The following is a 16357-nucleotide window of genomic DNA, read 5'->3' as shown; positions in this document are numbered from 1 at the left end:
ACAGTTTTCAAAAAATCCCTTTAGAGAAGAGATGATGGATATGTCCTCCAACAAGTTCCTCTTCATAATATTCTCTTATGAAAAACGAACGCAACACACAAAAACGACTTTCACATATACATTTCAATAGCCAAACATAATTATGTTAGACTATATAATTACAAATTGAACACAACAGCTTAAAGCGTTAGAAGCCAAGCCTTGTTAGTGATACATAAGCATACTATACACCCTTCTCTACAACACCAAAAGATATCAAACGATCTTTTATTTATTATACACAAAAACTCCCAAACCCCTTAACAGTGGATGCATACAGCTTAGAGGCATAATATACTGTTTGGACTCTTATTTAGGCACTACACAGAATCATTTTTTTTTCTTCTTCAAAATAGCATACATGATTTCTGTCAAAATGAAATGTTATGAACAAATTGTCACCATATATATGCATCATGAGTTATTTTTTATCATATAATGAAGGTCTATGAATGTGAAAATATTGAAGATAACATTTTATTATATTCTGGCAAATACCTGCACCATTAGCTATACTTTGATTTAGATACATGTAACATTCCAAAATGGGTTTAAAAAAAATCATTAGTCAGGGAAGTGTTGGATTGAAATAAAAAATTCTCAGTGTGTCTCACAACATCAGGTAAGAATAGGGGTGTGGTATTGGGTTTGTAGCAACCGCTAAAGACTCACAAACCACTATTTTAGAAAGAATAAACAAAGTGTGCAGTTTTGTGCAAGAGTTTACATTGGTATATCGATATGTGGTGCCTTTTAGAACAGTACCATGCCGATCTGGCAAAGAAATGTTTTACCTCCAAATGTATTCATTCATAGCACATGCGCCATTTTGAGGTCAACATTGAACTCGGAAATATTAATGCTCCCGAGAGAATTAAAAGCAATATACGTGATTATTTATTTATATGTCTATTTTGGTTTGCTTGATTGATAACAGGTGCAGAGCTTATGCAACGCGTCCATAAATAGTGGTTTTCGGGTCACTTGTGGTTGCTACAACATGGCTGTTCGTCCCTCAGCCACTTCGGATTCCCTTTAGGTCTTTCGCTTACCTTTACGAGAAATCTTCGATGTGGAGAAAACCTACGACCGCAGCACCCAGTGCCTTTCCGCCGGTCTAGTGACGTCAGCGAGGGGTCCGGAGAGGGAGGGGGTGTCTCAGAGGGTTTGTTAGGAGCCCCATTATACGCCATATCCAATTCCACGAATTCTCGGTCCTGCAAAACCACGCCTTATTCAACCTCTCAAATTTTAGATTTAACCTTTTTGGGGGGTGGATTTGGGGTAAGGAGAGAAGAGGGGAGTGCTTTTAATTTATTGTTTAGGGAGATCACAGATTATATATGTTTGTCACTAATGACCGAACTACCTATCTATTAGTAGCACATAACGACTTTTAGAATTAGTAATATGCCACTTTAAGCTTAGACTTTTTTTTTTCATCATTTCCATTATGCCGTCATTAGTACTTTTGAAAAATTATAAGGTTTGGGTTTCTTGTTTTTACTCACAATTGCAAAAGACATCAAGTAACAGATTGATCGAAGACGACGAATAGTTTTGCCATACATAAATACTATTAAGTTAACAAAAAGGGTTCAATTAAAAAAAATCTAGAGGGGTAAACTGTTAAATAAGACCAAGCAAAAGCCAGACAGATACAGTTGTTGCACGTCAGATTTCATTCAGTTCTATGCAAAATGGCTGTTAAATGCTAACATGCAAACCACGGCAAACATTCAAATATCCAAGAGTTGGTAAATTCAATTACTCTAGAGGCATTGCCCCTAAAATTCATTCGGTGCAGTTTTTTCAGTTACCCTTTGTTGTTTCAATTATATCGAAATTTTGAAAGCAGGATTCTTAGCGTGTTATTTGTTAAATGTGATAAGCAATCTTCACTGATTAGAATGGGAAATACAATCTAATTAGTTTTCTTGCTTAATTCTCTTTTTTTTCAGATTGTAAGAATTTGAACGTTGTGATAGGTTCTTTATACTACTGTAATAGCACTAATGGAAGAGTTCTTTGCAAAACAAGGGGAGGGAATAAGCACTATACTATCTTGCAAAAAGGACGTTAAAATTTAAAAACTTAAACTTCAGAAAGCCTTAATTTCATTAAATATACTGAGAAAACGTGAATTAAAACATAATCCATTCGAATAATATTGATTATGATAATGACACTACAAGCTGATCTATATAGATACAATTATATACAAATGACGTAATGGGTTAAAACACGTAGTGACGTAAGCTTAATTAGAGAGGATAGTTACACTTTCCTCTCTTACAATTGATATAAGAACGTACTGTGGTTTTCTCCAGGCAGCTGAGTAAATGGTGATGCTGCATCTCCAGTGTGTCTTGATTTTTCAGGTCCTCTACTTCTAGTCCGCTCTCGCGGGCTCGCATGGCCTCCTCTGCTCGCTTCTTGCTGCTGATGAAGGCGGCACCACTGGCGTTTTTGGCCATTCGAATACGGGCGATTCTCGCTTTCTGTTAAACAAAAAATAGTACATGCATATATCATAAATAAGTTAATTGATAATTATTATTAGTTATTCCGAAAATACGTGTAGTAAAGCACAATACATTAAAATTTTATGCAGTGTTTAATAATTTCTTTAATAAGTGCAACAGGAATTTGACATATAAGTCTTTTTCTAATTTTTCCCTGAACCCTTTGAAGAAATATTGAAAACTGACAAAGGTGAAAAAAGTACACGTCCATAAATGATGATTGGATATATTTTACGTTCCAAAAAGTATTCTTGTGTATACATTCCCTCATTCGTATAACAACATGTACAAGCTAACTTTCACAAATGCGAACAACTTTAAAACAGATTATGTAATACTGGTAAACAATAATGTAATGATATGTGATCTATTTTGTATATCATCATGTTCTGAAAAGCACTGGTATGGTTTTTTTTGGTCGATGTTAATAGCATATCCCATTTCTAACAATTTACGACTTAAAATCGTTTGACAACTTCTTTGCATGCAACGGTTTTAATCGATCAATTCAAGGAAATGCCACAATTTTTGTACAGGCACATAACCAAGATTAATAATGATAGTTGCATTTGTTAAAAAAAAAAGTCACAAATTTTGGCATTCAAAATTCGGAAAATTATACATATACACATTTATGAATTGTGTTTCTCATTAGGCCTTTCCGACAAACAGAAAAACAACTTCCCGAGCTCTGTCGGAAAGGTCCGAGAAGTTACGATTGAATTCGGGGCAAAAAAAGATTGGTAAGATAATTGCCCAAATAGAACAAAAAAGTAGTCTCGGACCTTAACCTGAAACTTGATTTCTATGAAAAGCATGAATATACAAATGTATATGTGTCTAATAGTATATGGTTGCAAAGGTCTTATATGCAACCTGAAAGATTCAAAATCTTTGTCATAGTAGCAGGAAGGTGGACTGTACAGTGGAATCTTTATTAATCATCTGTTACATACAAGTATAAAAATAATTATATAAAAATATAAATTATACTGTATTCAGCCGGAAGTGATGGTTTCGCCTTGTTTTAATTTATATTCCTCAAATCACACATGTGAAAGAGCTGACGCAGAGCCGTTTTTCTGTACTTTATAGTATTTGTAAATTTTAATCCAATTAGACCCAAAATATTAATATTTATATATATAAAGTGGTGCAATCATTAAAAGACCAGGAAAAAAACAAAGATGGAGGGGGTATTAAATGCATTTATCTTGAAACAAGATCGTGCTGGTATTCAATTTTGAAATAAAATCACATCTGCAATTATTCTTTCTCGGGTTCTTCACAAGCGTATTGTCATGTTGTATTGTGAACCAATATACTGAGTGGTTGTCAACGTATTGTTTTTACTAATTACATGTGGGAACCATCTATTCTATAAAAACCCCAACCATAGGCGTCGGAACCGGGGGCAAAGTTAGACCTAACCATTAGGCACATAGCATCATAGAGGGTTCAGACCCCCACTTTTTCTCGCAGCAAATATAATTGTTCCTAAAGAAGATGGGCGAATAAGGCGTGTAAACTGCCTATATGAGGATAAATAAGATATGATAAAATTAAAATGACAACAATCTCATAATTTCTTTCTTAATTATTGAAAACAATGTATATTTACCATAACATTGATCTATAACCCTTAAATATGTTAAATATTTGAAATATATTGATTTAAACTGGAGTATGTGTGTCAAAACATCCAAATAGTGTCATTTTTAGAACTTCAATGCCTTTTCTTTTATAGAGTTGGTCTGAGCTCCATATTATTTTCATAGTCTATATAAGGTTTAAAGGAAATAAAACCGATTTCAATCAACAAAAACGTGGAGAGATGACCCACTATACTTTAAAATTGTCATTTTGTACCGCCACATTTGAACGTTTTAGAAAAATAATACAAGTCCGTAAATTCGTGGTTGAAGTCGGATCTAGCATTTAACAATGAATGTTGTGACTGAAATGGTTCAGTGGTTAGAGCACCAGACAATAGGAAAAAGTATAGAGTCGGGGCTTTAAGGTTGTGGGTTCGATACTTTAGAATTTCTTTTTTTTTTCTTATTGTTTATCAAAATATTCAAAACTGAATATCGTTAGAAATTGTGCTTTTGTAAACTTCTATTATAACATTATCAAATATATTCAGTTGGAAAAAAAAAATTCAAATTGTATTTTACGACTAAACCAAGTGGGCATTTGCGCTATCTTTTTCTCCCATTTACCCCCCCCCCCCCCCCCCCCGGATTAGGAATTTCATGATTTGGGGGGAAGGGAAATTTGTTGGTAGGTAAGAATTTTGTTTGAAACAATAGGTAAACCCCCCCCCCCCCTTTTTTTTTGCTTGTCAAAATTTCTGAGGATTAGTCTAGCCTCTAGCCCCCCCCCCCCCCCCCCCCCCACTTTCAATTTGCTTTCGACGCCACTGCCACCAACCGCCCCACTTTACAAATTCCATCACGCCACTGCTTTATTGGAAAGCTGTTAATATTTGGAAATTTCTACATTTACATGTAGGTCCGCACTAATGACTTTTTAAGGTAAAAAATATGACTGTGTGTGTTATTCTTCTTTGCATTTTTTTTATGGTTGAAAGCCAAGGGAGGGTCTCTAACGAAATATGATTTAATTATCAAAGGCTGTTAAAATTCGGCAGGCGAGAATAGTCCATCAGAGTTGTAATCGTTCAATTCAAAACGTATTCCCTTCTTCTATTGGGAGGGGGAGGGAGGTTGCATAATGCAAACCTTGAAGTTTACATAAATCTCCATTCTCATCGTCCAATAAAACACGACAGGAAATTATGAAATAGAGACTACATTTATAATTCCTTCTGACATTTTCATAATATTCTCACCAAATCCAAACCTTTAGAAAAAATGCTTTTAAAGATAATTAATGAACGTTAACATTTTCGTCTTAATTTAACAGGGAGTCTCATTTTAAAAATCCAAGAAAATTATTGGCTGGATTTTCTTCTATGCTTCAATATTCGCTTATTAAGCTAATTATTTTAATGAACTGTGACTTGGTATTTTAAGCAGACTCGTGGGAAGAATAAGTGCTGCTTTGATCAATAATGGGATAGAGAAAACATCTTGCCGATGGGATTTTTTTGTGCTTTGATACACACTTTCTCCGCAATGAGATTCACACTACCAAAGATATGGCGTGCCGCTTTCATCACATAACTGTAGTATTTTGTGCAGTATATATTTAAGGTCTCAATATATCATTCTCTGGATTTTTAAAAACAAAAATTCCTTAGTTTCCGTTTGTCAGATACATGTACATGCATTTAGCCTTTTTATTTAGCGCGTAAACCAACAAGATACTCGACAAAATCAAAGTCGACGAGTGACACGAATTCTCCATTTAACCACTGAGATGTTCCGAAAGCATATGATAAATCTAGAGAATGCCAAAAACTCTCTTGAATTATCGTATGTTTCCGGATATCCACAGTGATTTAAAGAAGAGTTTGCATCACCTACTGTTGCTTTCGATAAGCATCTCGACACAATGCGTTTAGTATGCGTTACACCAGATATGGTCAAAGGTTTCTAGGGATAATTCATTATTCAACCTAGATAACGTCAGAAATCGTTGGACAAATAGGAAAAGTTGTTAAAAAGATAGCATGAACCGAGAACCTCAATTTAAGATGGCGAGTGTCATCCCTTTGCTTTATTAAATGTACACAGAAAGACGTGGTTAACATGATTGAAAGAGGAGGGGGGTTTAGCGGATGTTTTTATTGCAATACACAAAAATACGTGTAAAATTACCAATTTATCACTTTTGTCTTTGGAAACAAACAATAAAGATCTGCATAATCCGACAAGCGATCCCCTGTGACTGTACATGTATCATGCGCCTTGATACAAGTTTGTAATTCAAGGCAGATTCATATTTATTAATTAATTATTTTGCTTGTGAATTCATCTTTATTTAGCCTTCCTTACATATTACCTTTTGTGCTTTTCGTTTATCAGCTCTTTGGTTTTGATGATAAATTCTACTGAAGTTGGACACAATAACAGGAACAGGAAGTGCGATGACTAAAACTCCGCTCAAGGAACACAAGCCGCCAACTATTTTTCCGGCAATCGTCTTTGGCACCATATCACCATAACTGAAAAAAATACGAAACCAAATAGTGTACTCTTATCATGAAAGAAAATATGCAGCAGTTTGTTTTCGGAACAAAATAACAGCATTATCAAAGTACTGGCAATTCGCTAGAGACCTGCTTCAATTATTGCAATTTGGGGAAGAAAATGCACTTTTGCAAATGGTTTGGGTTGCAATGTTTTGATATACCGACTCTCGTCATTACTGACAATAGAGTAGAGACGGTGATGGATAGATAGATTTACTAGATTTTAGAAGATATACGCCGATAGTTCGAAAATATGTTGGTTTGATTGGGAAAAAACACACAAGTACAGTATATTGATTCATATAGATAATCAACCTTACTCTTAAACAACTATAAAAATTTGTGGAGTTTTTATGACTTTTTCTTTTTATCATGAAGACATGCTTCGTAGAATATGCATTGCTTTGTACAATACAATCAATTCATCCCTCCTATCACTTAACAGCAGACAAAGTCGATCCGAGCTCAAAACCAAGCTTTTCACTATTATATCGTATTTTAGTTTTCCAAATGCTTGTATTTAATGTCTAAACAACCAGCAATTTTCATGTCAAATGTAAACAAATAAATATATATCAAATATGAGATTATTCACTTTATTTGATTAACAACATACATTTTTCGTTTTGTCAAATTTTCTTACAAAAAACGAAATCAATCATATTGCAAACCCCAATTTGACAAAACAAAATTATCTGCCTTAATATTAAATACGCTAGCTAGATTAACGAGACTTTTCTTTAGGGCATTAATCATTTTTAATTGACACAATCATCTAAACAAACGTGTCACCGACATAGACAGATATTTATACCATTCAGGTGTATCGACATCGCCAGATAGCAGGTTAGAACAGCAGCGCTACTTAGCGGCTGCCGGGGATCGATCGAAGACAAAGTTCAGATGGACAGATGTCATCCAATGACATGTCTGCAACTATATGTTTTGTTTTATCTGCCGTTTTTATTGCTTATTTAATATTACAGGTACATTATCATAACAAGTGATCATTACGTGAACGCTAAGAATTGGACATTTTTCTTGTTCCAATAAAAAATGGCTCTTCTCACATCATTTTGATTCAGTTATACAAAATAATCGATATTTTTTCATTTTTTAAATATTTTTTATAAGGCTCAAAGATCACATGTTGCGTCGAGAGTATAGTAGATATTATTGGTTACTATTCGAATCTTTTTCTTTTGATTGAAGTTTAAAAAAAAACTATTTCATTAGATCCTTTTTCCGGTTTATTTCAAACTTGACATGTGTCCATTTTATTATCATTACACAAGGATTTCTAATTTTTCTGCATAACAATCCACATAGGGTTTAAGATCAATATTCATAATTTCTGAGAATGTATGAAATTTTAATTTGATCGAACAAATCAGAAAAAATCATAATTTATTGATCATTTTTGATTCTATATCTCATGATAACAATCAATATAACTTGGTGAGCTAAAAAAAAACGAAAGCTATAAATAATTTTCCCGGTTGCTACACATTTACGTATTCTATTCCCAAATTACATGTACAACTATCCCAAAACCACGTGACCAAAAGTACTCTAGAAATTAAGATTGCCAAAATAACCACTCCATCATGTATATTTCAAATAGTTAATGGTAGTAACAACTACTCGGGGGTGCTTTTAGAACATATAATAATTAAAATAATGTATCATCGGGAGGGAAAATCAATGCCTCCAATAAAGAGATATATGAGACTGGGAGGTGGAAAGCAACAACCATTAGTCACGAATTTAGTCCAACACGCTGCAAGTTTTGACAAGAATGTGCATATTGGATCACTCTTTTATTTTGAAATCCAACGATAATGCAATTACTTTAAGCTGACTCAATTACATGTAATTACTCATACATGTACCTTCATACTGAAGCCGCAGGATTTCATCATCCTAGTCAGGCCTAAGAAAAAAATTGTGTGTTTAGGGTAACACTGGTGAAAAATTTAGGTTAGGTAGGTGAGGATTCTTTTTTTTATTTCATAATATTTTTTTTTCGCATGAGGACACAAATATAAAATTTCTAAGAATGTTGTTGTGTCATATTTAAAAACGGGGTTTTTAAAGGGAATAATACGAAATGAAAATTACAATAGGATAAAAACAGACATCTAAAAATGGTACACGTTGTATCGGGGCATTTTTTGTAGGTTAGGTCAGATTACCCTATACACAATATGTTTTTGAGGCCTCATCAATATAAAAAAAATGGGCAACGAAGAAAACTTTAGGCTTTATTTCACTCTGACATTAACTTCGGTGCACGAATGTACACGATAAAAAGGGAAGTTCATTTAGATTGGTTTTGTCTTTCAATGTCATTATTCAAGACTCATGCACGTGATATATACCAGGGTCAAATGCCACTAGAAGCACTATCGCGTACATGTGGTCCTGATGTAATATATTATACACATTTCAATCTGAAAAAAAAAATTGACCTTTACACCCCACATGTAATTCACAAAGATCTGAATATAACAGTTATAGGGCAGGTCGAAGACGCATTACAATAATGTCAACTACAGAAAAAGATATTGATACGAAGTTGAACAGGCAAGATTTTTTGTTGAAATTGACGACACAATTGCAAAACCATTTCAGAACAAAGTCTTGAGATGTCAAAAAGAAACACTTCTGGGAAGATTGCGGAAGTGTATGTTGCATGTATGTTTCGATGGCAGATGTTATATTCGGAATTGATAATTACGCAATATCTTCTTTGATCGTAATTGTTTGCAAACTTCTGGCGGTACAGATAGGGTTACAAAGCAATGAGCAATTCGAACACGATTATAAAACTGAGTCTTCATTTCGAAAGATGCTTCCAGCAAACCTATGATTTAATCAAACTCAAGGATGAAAAAAAGATACCAAGATTATTTCTGTGAAATACAAAGAAAAATGGATTGAACAATGGCCAATAATTTCCTCTAGTGCTTGTATTCCTTTCATCAATGAAAATATACCAGAGTAATTTACTTGAGTGTATAATCTAGTTTCTGCACAATGTGGATTTTTTTGCATCCGTACATATGCGATATTTGTGCTAGAGTTAATTTTTTTTTAACAAATTACATGTAGAATTATTAAAAAACAATGCTAGTATTTATTGCGCTGCACTAATCTGAATCGCTGGTACTTTTTGCAATATTAATGGATTGTTCGATAGGTTTGAAATCCTACTGACCCATATTATACCTCATTGGTTCTTGTTTATAAATGAAAACAATACTCTAACAAAGACCTCAAGATATTTTGGAGGACAAAATAGGTCTACACAATCAAAATCTCTTTATTGACAATCAAATCGACATATGGTGTTGGGGCCAATTAAAACACCCATACAATTTACACCGTATTTGTATTGGGTCAATGCTAAACAATTTTGCATAACTCTCCTAATATTGACTCAGCGTCCATAATAGTCCCTTAATGACGTCAAAACTACCATACCATACAAAAACATAAGTGGCCCCTGAGGCCCCTTATATCACGAAAAACCCCAACAGAACGAACTTAACAAAAATCTTATGAGATGCCAAAAAGCGACAAAATTCTATATTTGTAACGTTCCAGCGAGTAATTCGATCGCGATAATTGTCAAATACTCCGAGGAGACTCTGGTAGACAAGTAATTGTATTAAACTGTTGCAATCGAGAAAAGGTTCGAATTTCTTTGCCTCCAACTATTATGTATGGACAGAACCCTTTATCCTCCCCAACTAAGCCCGTGCACGCGCGGGTTTCCGAACATCTTGATTGTACATGATTAGCAGCCCGCTGAAAAACTCGTTCTTTTCTTTATAATGAGTTCTAATGAGATGTCAAATTGAGGGCAACTAGCGCTCGGTGCAAAGAAAAACCGTTCTATAGAATTAACTACAATACACACCACTGTTGGATCGTAAAATTGCAGAGTCGGGGAAAACACAATACCATGTAGTTAAGATGAAAACAATTAATGCGCATTATATTTTCTTATCGTTCTTATTGATGTCAAAGATATTTATGGTTGATGACTTTTTTAGAAAAATATATTACGATTATTTTTTCATTTGTTGTTTAATCAATCAAAATCTTATAAAACTTTGGTATTGTTTAGCTACATGGTGTCAGCTGTATTTAAGGCGGTTAACTACACTCTGAAATAGTTGCTCAAATCAGCAGAAAACGATTGGTTATGAAAGAAAGCATGATGCAAAAGAAGTTTGTAAGTCATCTTGGCGAAAAGTACTAGTAAGTAATGTTCGGGGAAATGGGATTATCCAAAATTTGATGTAGTGAATATGAACAAAAGCTTCAGGCGGACTTGAACCCAGAATATACAGTTCGCAAGCCCGATACTTTAACCATTGAGCTATAATGATATTCGAACAAATTAATCGATATAACATTTAAATCGCCATCTTGATTGTGACGTTGTGTCATATCAAGTATAAGCCTTGATGTAGTAAGCTCCCTTAAAACTTAAAATCTTAATCTTACGAGGCATCCCAGATAACAATAAGATACTTTGCATGCAGCACATACTATTTTTAAATTCGGAAACGTTGAATGTAAATAATTCATTCATATCTTCATCATACAACTTTTGGTAAATTAAAAAAAGTATACTGGTATACAGAATGCATTGAGCTGAAACGCCAGGACAAGTATAATTTTACGGTTAGCTCTTTCGCACGTGCATAAAATAGAAGCCATATGGTGAAATACCAGCCGCTATTAACAAAATATGCCACCGACATATCGCTGACTCGTTAGAAGGCTCATTCTCATCACAAACCACTTAATAAAACCTGCAATCCGTCTGTTTCCCGTTAATACATAGAATAAAGCTCTTGCAAACGTCAGACAGTAAACAGTCTCAGCCGAAATTACAGGTTGTTCGTATGTATGTATGCGGACTGGGGGTGAGAGAATTACTACAGGTACATGGAATAGGGGTGATAGAGCATCCACATACCTGGGACCAAAGCAGAAAATCCATGTTCATTGTACGATGTTATTGAACCACCCCCACCCCCGTTCCCCCTCCCCCTTATTGTTTCTGCAAATTGCAAGCAGTATTCGGTCGATGGAAACTATCTGGTTTTCAAATGTACAAGGGGGCCAGATGTTTCGTGCAACAACCACAAAATCACGATGCATGGATACATTGAAATGGATCTGTTGGAGATTACTTAGACAGTGTTGAAATGTCAAGGTTCCGTCATATGCCTTAATTAGGGCATATGTTACGTGCATGGTTAATGTATTCTTTCATATCAATCATGTATCGCATACGCTAATTATTAATTAATAATAAGTACGTGACTATTGTATCATTTTCATAAATATTTCATTCACTCTATTCCCCATCATACAAATAAGAGATACGGCATGATTTACCTTATAAATTTTACATTTTCCCCCAATCGTTGGCTCTTTGAATTGCAAGGTTTTTATAGCATATTTTATAATGTAATTTAACCTCATTCAACAATATCGATGAATTAAAAATGTATTTGTGAAAATAATATGCAACTGTACATGTAAAATATTTAAGTGACAGGCATATGGTTTTGCAGTTAACATCAAGTTAAAATATTCTCTACAATACAGAAATCGGGTCTTAGTTTGCACGATAACTTTTTTTCTGACGTACTGACAAGCTCTTGACTAGACTAAGTACAGTAGACTCCTTATTGATTCAATCAGGATTGTATCAAATCACGAGGATACAAAATCGCGAGCACCAACCTTACATATAAAATCATATCGTTTTTTACAACCCTCTGAAAAAATGAAAGCGAGAATCTAAAATCCGCGAGGAATGATTTTCGCGATTTTACACGGTTATTACTTCCACATTTAATAAGAATATATTAGATTATTAGATTTGTCTTGACAGTAAGGGGAAAAGAGGCTTAGAACTGTTGATAAGTCATCCCTTTCCCTTTCCCTAGAATCGAATCCCGATCCATTGAATTGAGTCGGGGAGAATCAATGGAGTTTCTCTACACTGTTAATGGTATCGGGAGAATAAAAAAAAACAAGAGAGTAAACTGAAGAGTCTCTAAAATATGCACCAACACCACATTAAACCCGAGCACCTGCTGGCATTTCCAATCTGAAAGTGGAGAGAAAGACAGTGGCAATTTCAGACGGGTTAACCAGGTTTTATAAAGGCATCAAACGGTGCCTTCCGAGAAATACTCTGACCTTTGGGAAAAGTCAATATCGGGTATCCTATGTTTACATTATCCTTTGGAACTCGTTAAAAACCACCGGACGATCGGGTAAAGAGGGCTACCAACGTCAACTGGAATTATACACATATTGGGTAAATCAGTTAAAACATGGAGGATCTGAAAACCACAAACAGGTCCGGAAATATCCGTGTAGAGGATAGAGGGAAAAAACTGGGTTAATTAAAACGCGATTCAAGGACAGATATTTAGATATTGACTTTAAGGTACTTGTACATGTACTCAGCATCGGTGGTCGGCATTTGTACAAGTATTTCATGAAGCTAATTAGAATGTAGAATCCAAACTTCTTTTAATACATTTACACTAAAGCCATGCATGCTGACACAAAATTAATTACTGGCGTACGATGTTTGTCAAATTCTGACTGCAACAGTACCTGTTGAGACTTAATTATTCTGGCCCAACTCGGCAACTGTAATTTATATTGATATTTTTTTTCGAGTTCATATATAAAAATAATTCAGAACATGAACCACGTGACTAATGGCTGACTTGACGTTGACCCTCCCTTATTATCGCCAAAAATAACCCCACCCTCACCCTCCTACGATGCCCCACGTGTTTCTTGTTACCCGACTTACGGGTCGTAAAGGCCAGCATAAAACAAGATGTTTCGCGCGTGCGATGCACTCCCCCTTCTCCGGAACAGGTGCGCGCTGCGAGCGCACACTGGACAAACATGGAAAGATCAATATGCCTCTTCATCAGCCGGACGGAATAAAATTGTGGGTCTATATTCTATACTAGCATTGATCAGGAGACACGTATAATCTAATGAAGATCGAAAATTCTTCTCAGCAGATGCACTAGAATTCTCAATCAGCACTGGCTGCAAAATCTCCCGGTTTATTGAATCAAATAGCGACCACGCTTCTTTCGAGACCCCCTGGCTATATCGGCTGAGAGGGATTATCACCCAATAATCGGGTTTTTTTTTTCTTATCAAATCTGTTAAAAGAATACATATGTAGGTCGTAGGTTTAGAACTTTTGCCGTATTTGTTAATCTAATAAAAACTATATATATTTTTTTGAAAACTTTATATTTTATCGTTGATCACTATCATGCAACAATGGATATTTCAAGAAGAGAAAAAAAAATTATGGATGAAAAGCCTTCAATTTCCCAACAGCATATTGAAGATAAGAAAATAAATCACCAAATTCAATTATCCGTACTAATAATTATACTTATGACGATGAAGATTTTTGCTACAATTACTATATTTGAAACTCCAACTTTATGAAAAAAAAGATACAAAATATGAAATAAAAATAACAATCATAATATTTTTTGCACTTAAACGTACACGAAACCCCTAGTCTGATGCGTTGTGCTAAAAATAAGATTAACCTTTAGATAACGAATCGAAGGTTGGCTGGTACCATGCGTTAAAAACTTGAGAATAAAGGATAGGAGATACCAACCCACCGGATTCAAAACTGAAATAAGCAGGTCTTTGATTGAATCACGATGATAAAGATTAATTTGTCCATTCGCATTGTCTTAACAGCGAGAAACAAAGTGTGGGTGCATGTTTCGTTGGAGCGAAATCGATAACGGAGACACGTCCAGGGGCATGCTAAATACCAGCAAGAGGTTCAGACCTGATTGATGGCGGATCGAGGGAGTTCGCCGATTTTGGTTAATTAGTTGATTAATTTTCGTTACCTTATAATTTCATGCGATGTCGAGATATGTAAACATACATCATTCCACATAAGAACGCATATTCCGACGAGTTTTAGACTCTTGCGAATTCGAGATATCTGAAAAAGGCAAGTTTGATACAGGTTCTGTTTTTCTTCAGTTAGAATTGTGGGGGCTATTTTGACAGAGTAGCCAATAAATCTTTTGATGTTTTTGGGGAGGTTCGTGAAATATCATTACAAAAAAAAAAAAACCATCGCAATATTGCACTCAATTTTGTATAGAGGCATATGTCGTGTACCTAACATCTAGATTAACCACGTTCATCAAGGAAGTCTGCTCCTAAGATGTGTTTTAATATATTTGTAATGAGCCAAGTATTCCAGTACATGATAATGATGGACAGAAAAATACACTTAAAGAACTTAAAGTTACAACCCAAGTGTACAAAATATTACATTCGTCACGCCACTATACACAGATCTGCATGTACGTCGTTCATTTGTTAAAAACAAATACTGATCAAATATCAGCATACGAATTCAAATGTTTACATGTACATTCTTATAAATAAAGCGAAAAAAAATACCTATTTGCCATAATAAAGCTTCCCAAGATTTTGTAATTATGTCAGAAATTGTAAGATGTAATTGGATGCTACAATTTCTACATGTTCTAAAAATTCGGAAAAAAATGTCATGTTTATTCAAAATTTCAAAATCAGTAATAAGAAAATATACATTCAAAAATTTCACTGAATTGTTGACGCTACTCTAGAAACCGTCATACTCTCATACAGTTCTCTCGTTATGGTGAAATGCATGTGGTGGTTTTCTATCTCGTGCATAATTATGCAATCGGCCTCAGCAGAAATATCAATCGGATTTGTTTGCATGAAGAACAAGGGTGCTATCAAGTCTAATTCCCTAATTCTGCACCCATGAGACTGTCTCGCACGCTGGAGAGGACATAATAATGTACCTAATACACAGACGCCAGATGATAATCGAACAAACACAATAGGTGTATAATAATAAACCGTAATGCGACCTGTTCCCGGGTTTTTATAGTTAATCAATACGGAATGACAATATCGTATGCGCTCAGAAAGTAGACACACATGTTTCATTTCCTCTCACGTGATCTGCACAATTACACATTATCTTGCAATGCCAAATATGGATTTGAATATTGGAGATGGTGATGTACCTTTTGTTTTGATGCCAGGTGTCATTCTAACATGGCATTAATAATTCAGTATCTACCTTTTTTATCTCTGCTATCTTCTAAGGCAGTTAATCATATCTTTCTTTAACAATTTGTGAATTAACCGACAGTTAATCCATCATATTACAAAGAAAATTAATTGGGTTATGACAAGGAATGTTCAACTAACAGCATGAACTTGCAGTATATAGAACACGCAGTTGAAAAATTGTTAGAATTTTATACATGCATATGAAAGTACGTTTGTATATATCATAATTTTGACGCAACTTCAGGTTCTCATTGAGATAAAGACGCAGTATGTTTGTGTATGTTACACTTAGATATTATGTACAAACTGCTGCTTCCTTCATAAGTGATGACGTCATCACGATTGTACTGAACACAATAACGGTTAAATGTTATATATACTGACTTTCAGTTGCAAATACAAGTTTGAAAAGACACAAAACGTTATCATAAAGCACGTAATA

General features: G+C 34.7%; 1 protein-coding gene across 2 annotated transcripts in view; it reads right to left on the bottom strand.

Annotated features, from left to right (window-relative positions):
* The window catches only part of LOC128158559 (potassium voltage-gated channel protein Shal-like), a 42101-nt gene that overhangs the window by 1903 nt on the left and 23841 nt on the right, over positions 1-16357 (bottom strand). The window contains exons 2-4 of one of the 2 annotated variants that reach the window (XM_052821438.1): positions 6534-6696; positions 2355-2540; positions 1092-1256 (exon numbers count right to left, since the gene is read on the bottom strand). In XM_052821438.1, the coding sequence (XP_052677398.1) occupies positions 1092-1256; positions 2355-2540; positions 6534-6696 (514 nt within the window). The remainder of the gene's footprint in view (positions 1-1091; positions 1257-2354; positions 2541-6533; positions 6697-16357) is intronic. The other variant, XM_052821439.1, reaches the window with a different exon arrangement.

The sequence above is a fragment of the Crassostrea angulata genome, chromosome 8, assembly GCF_025612915.1.
Source record: "Crassostrea angulata isolate pt1a10 chromosome 8, ASM2561291v2, whole genome shotgun sequence".
Lineage (NCBI taxonomy): Eukaryota > Metazoa > Mollusca > Bivalvia > Ostreida > Ostreidae > Magallana > Magallana angulata.
Note: the sequence above shows the minus strand (reverse complement) of the source record. Positions and strands in the feature narration are given on the sequence as shown.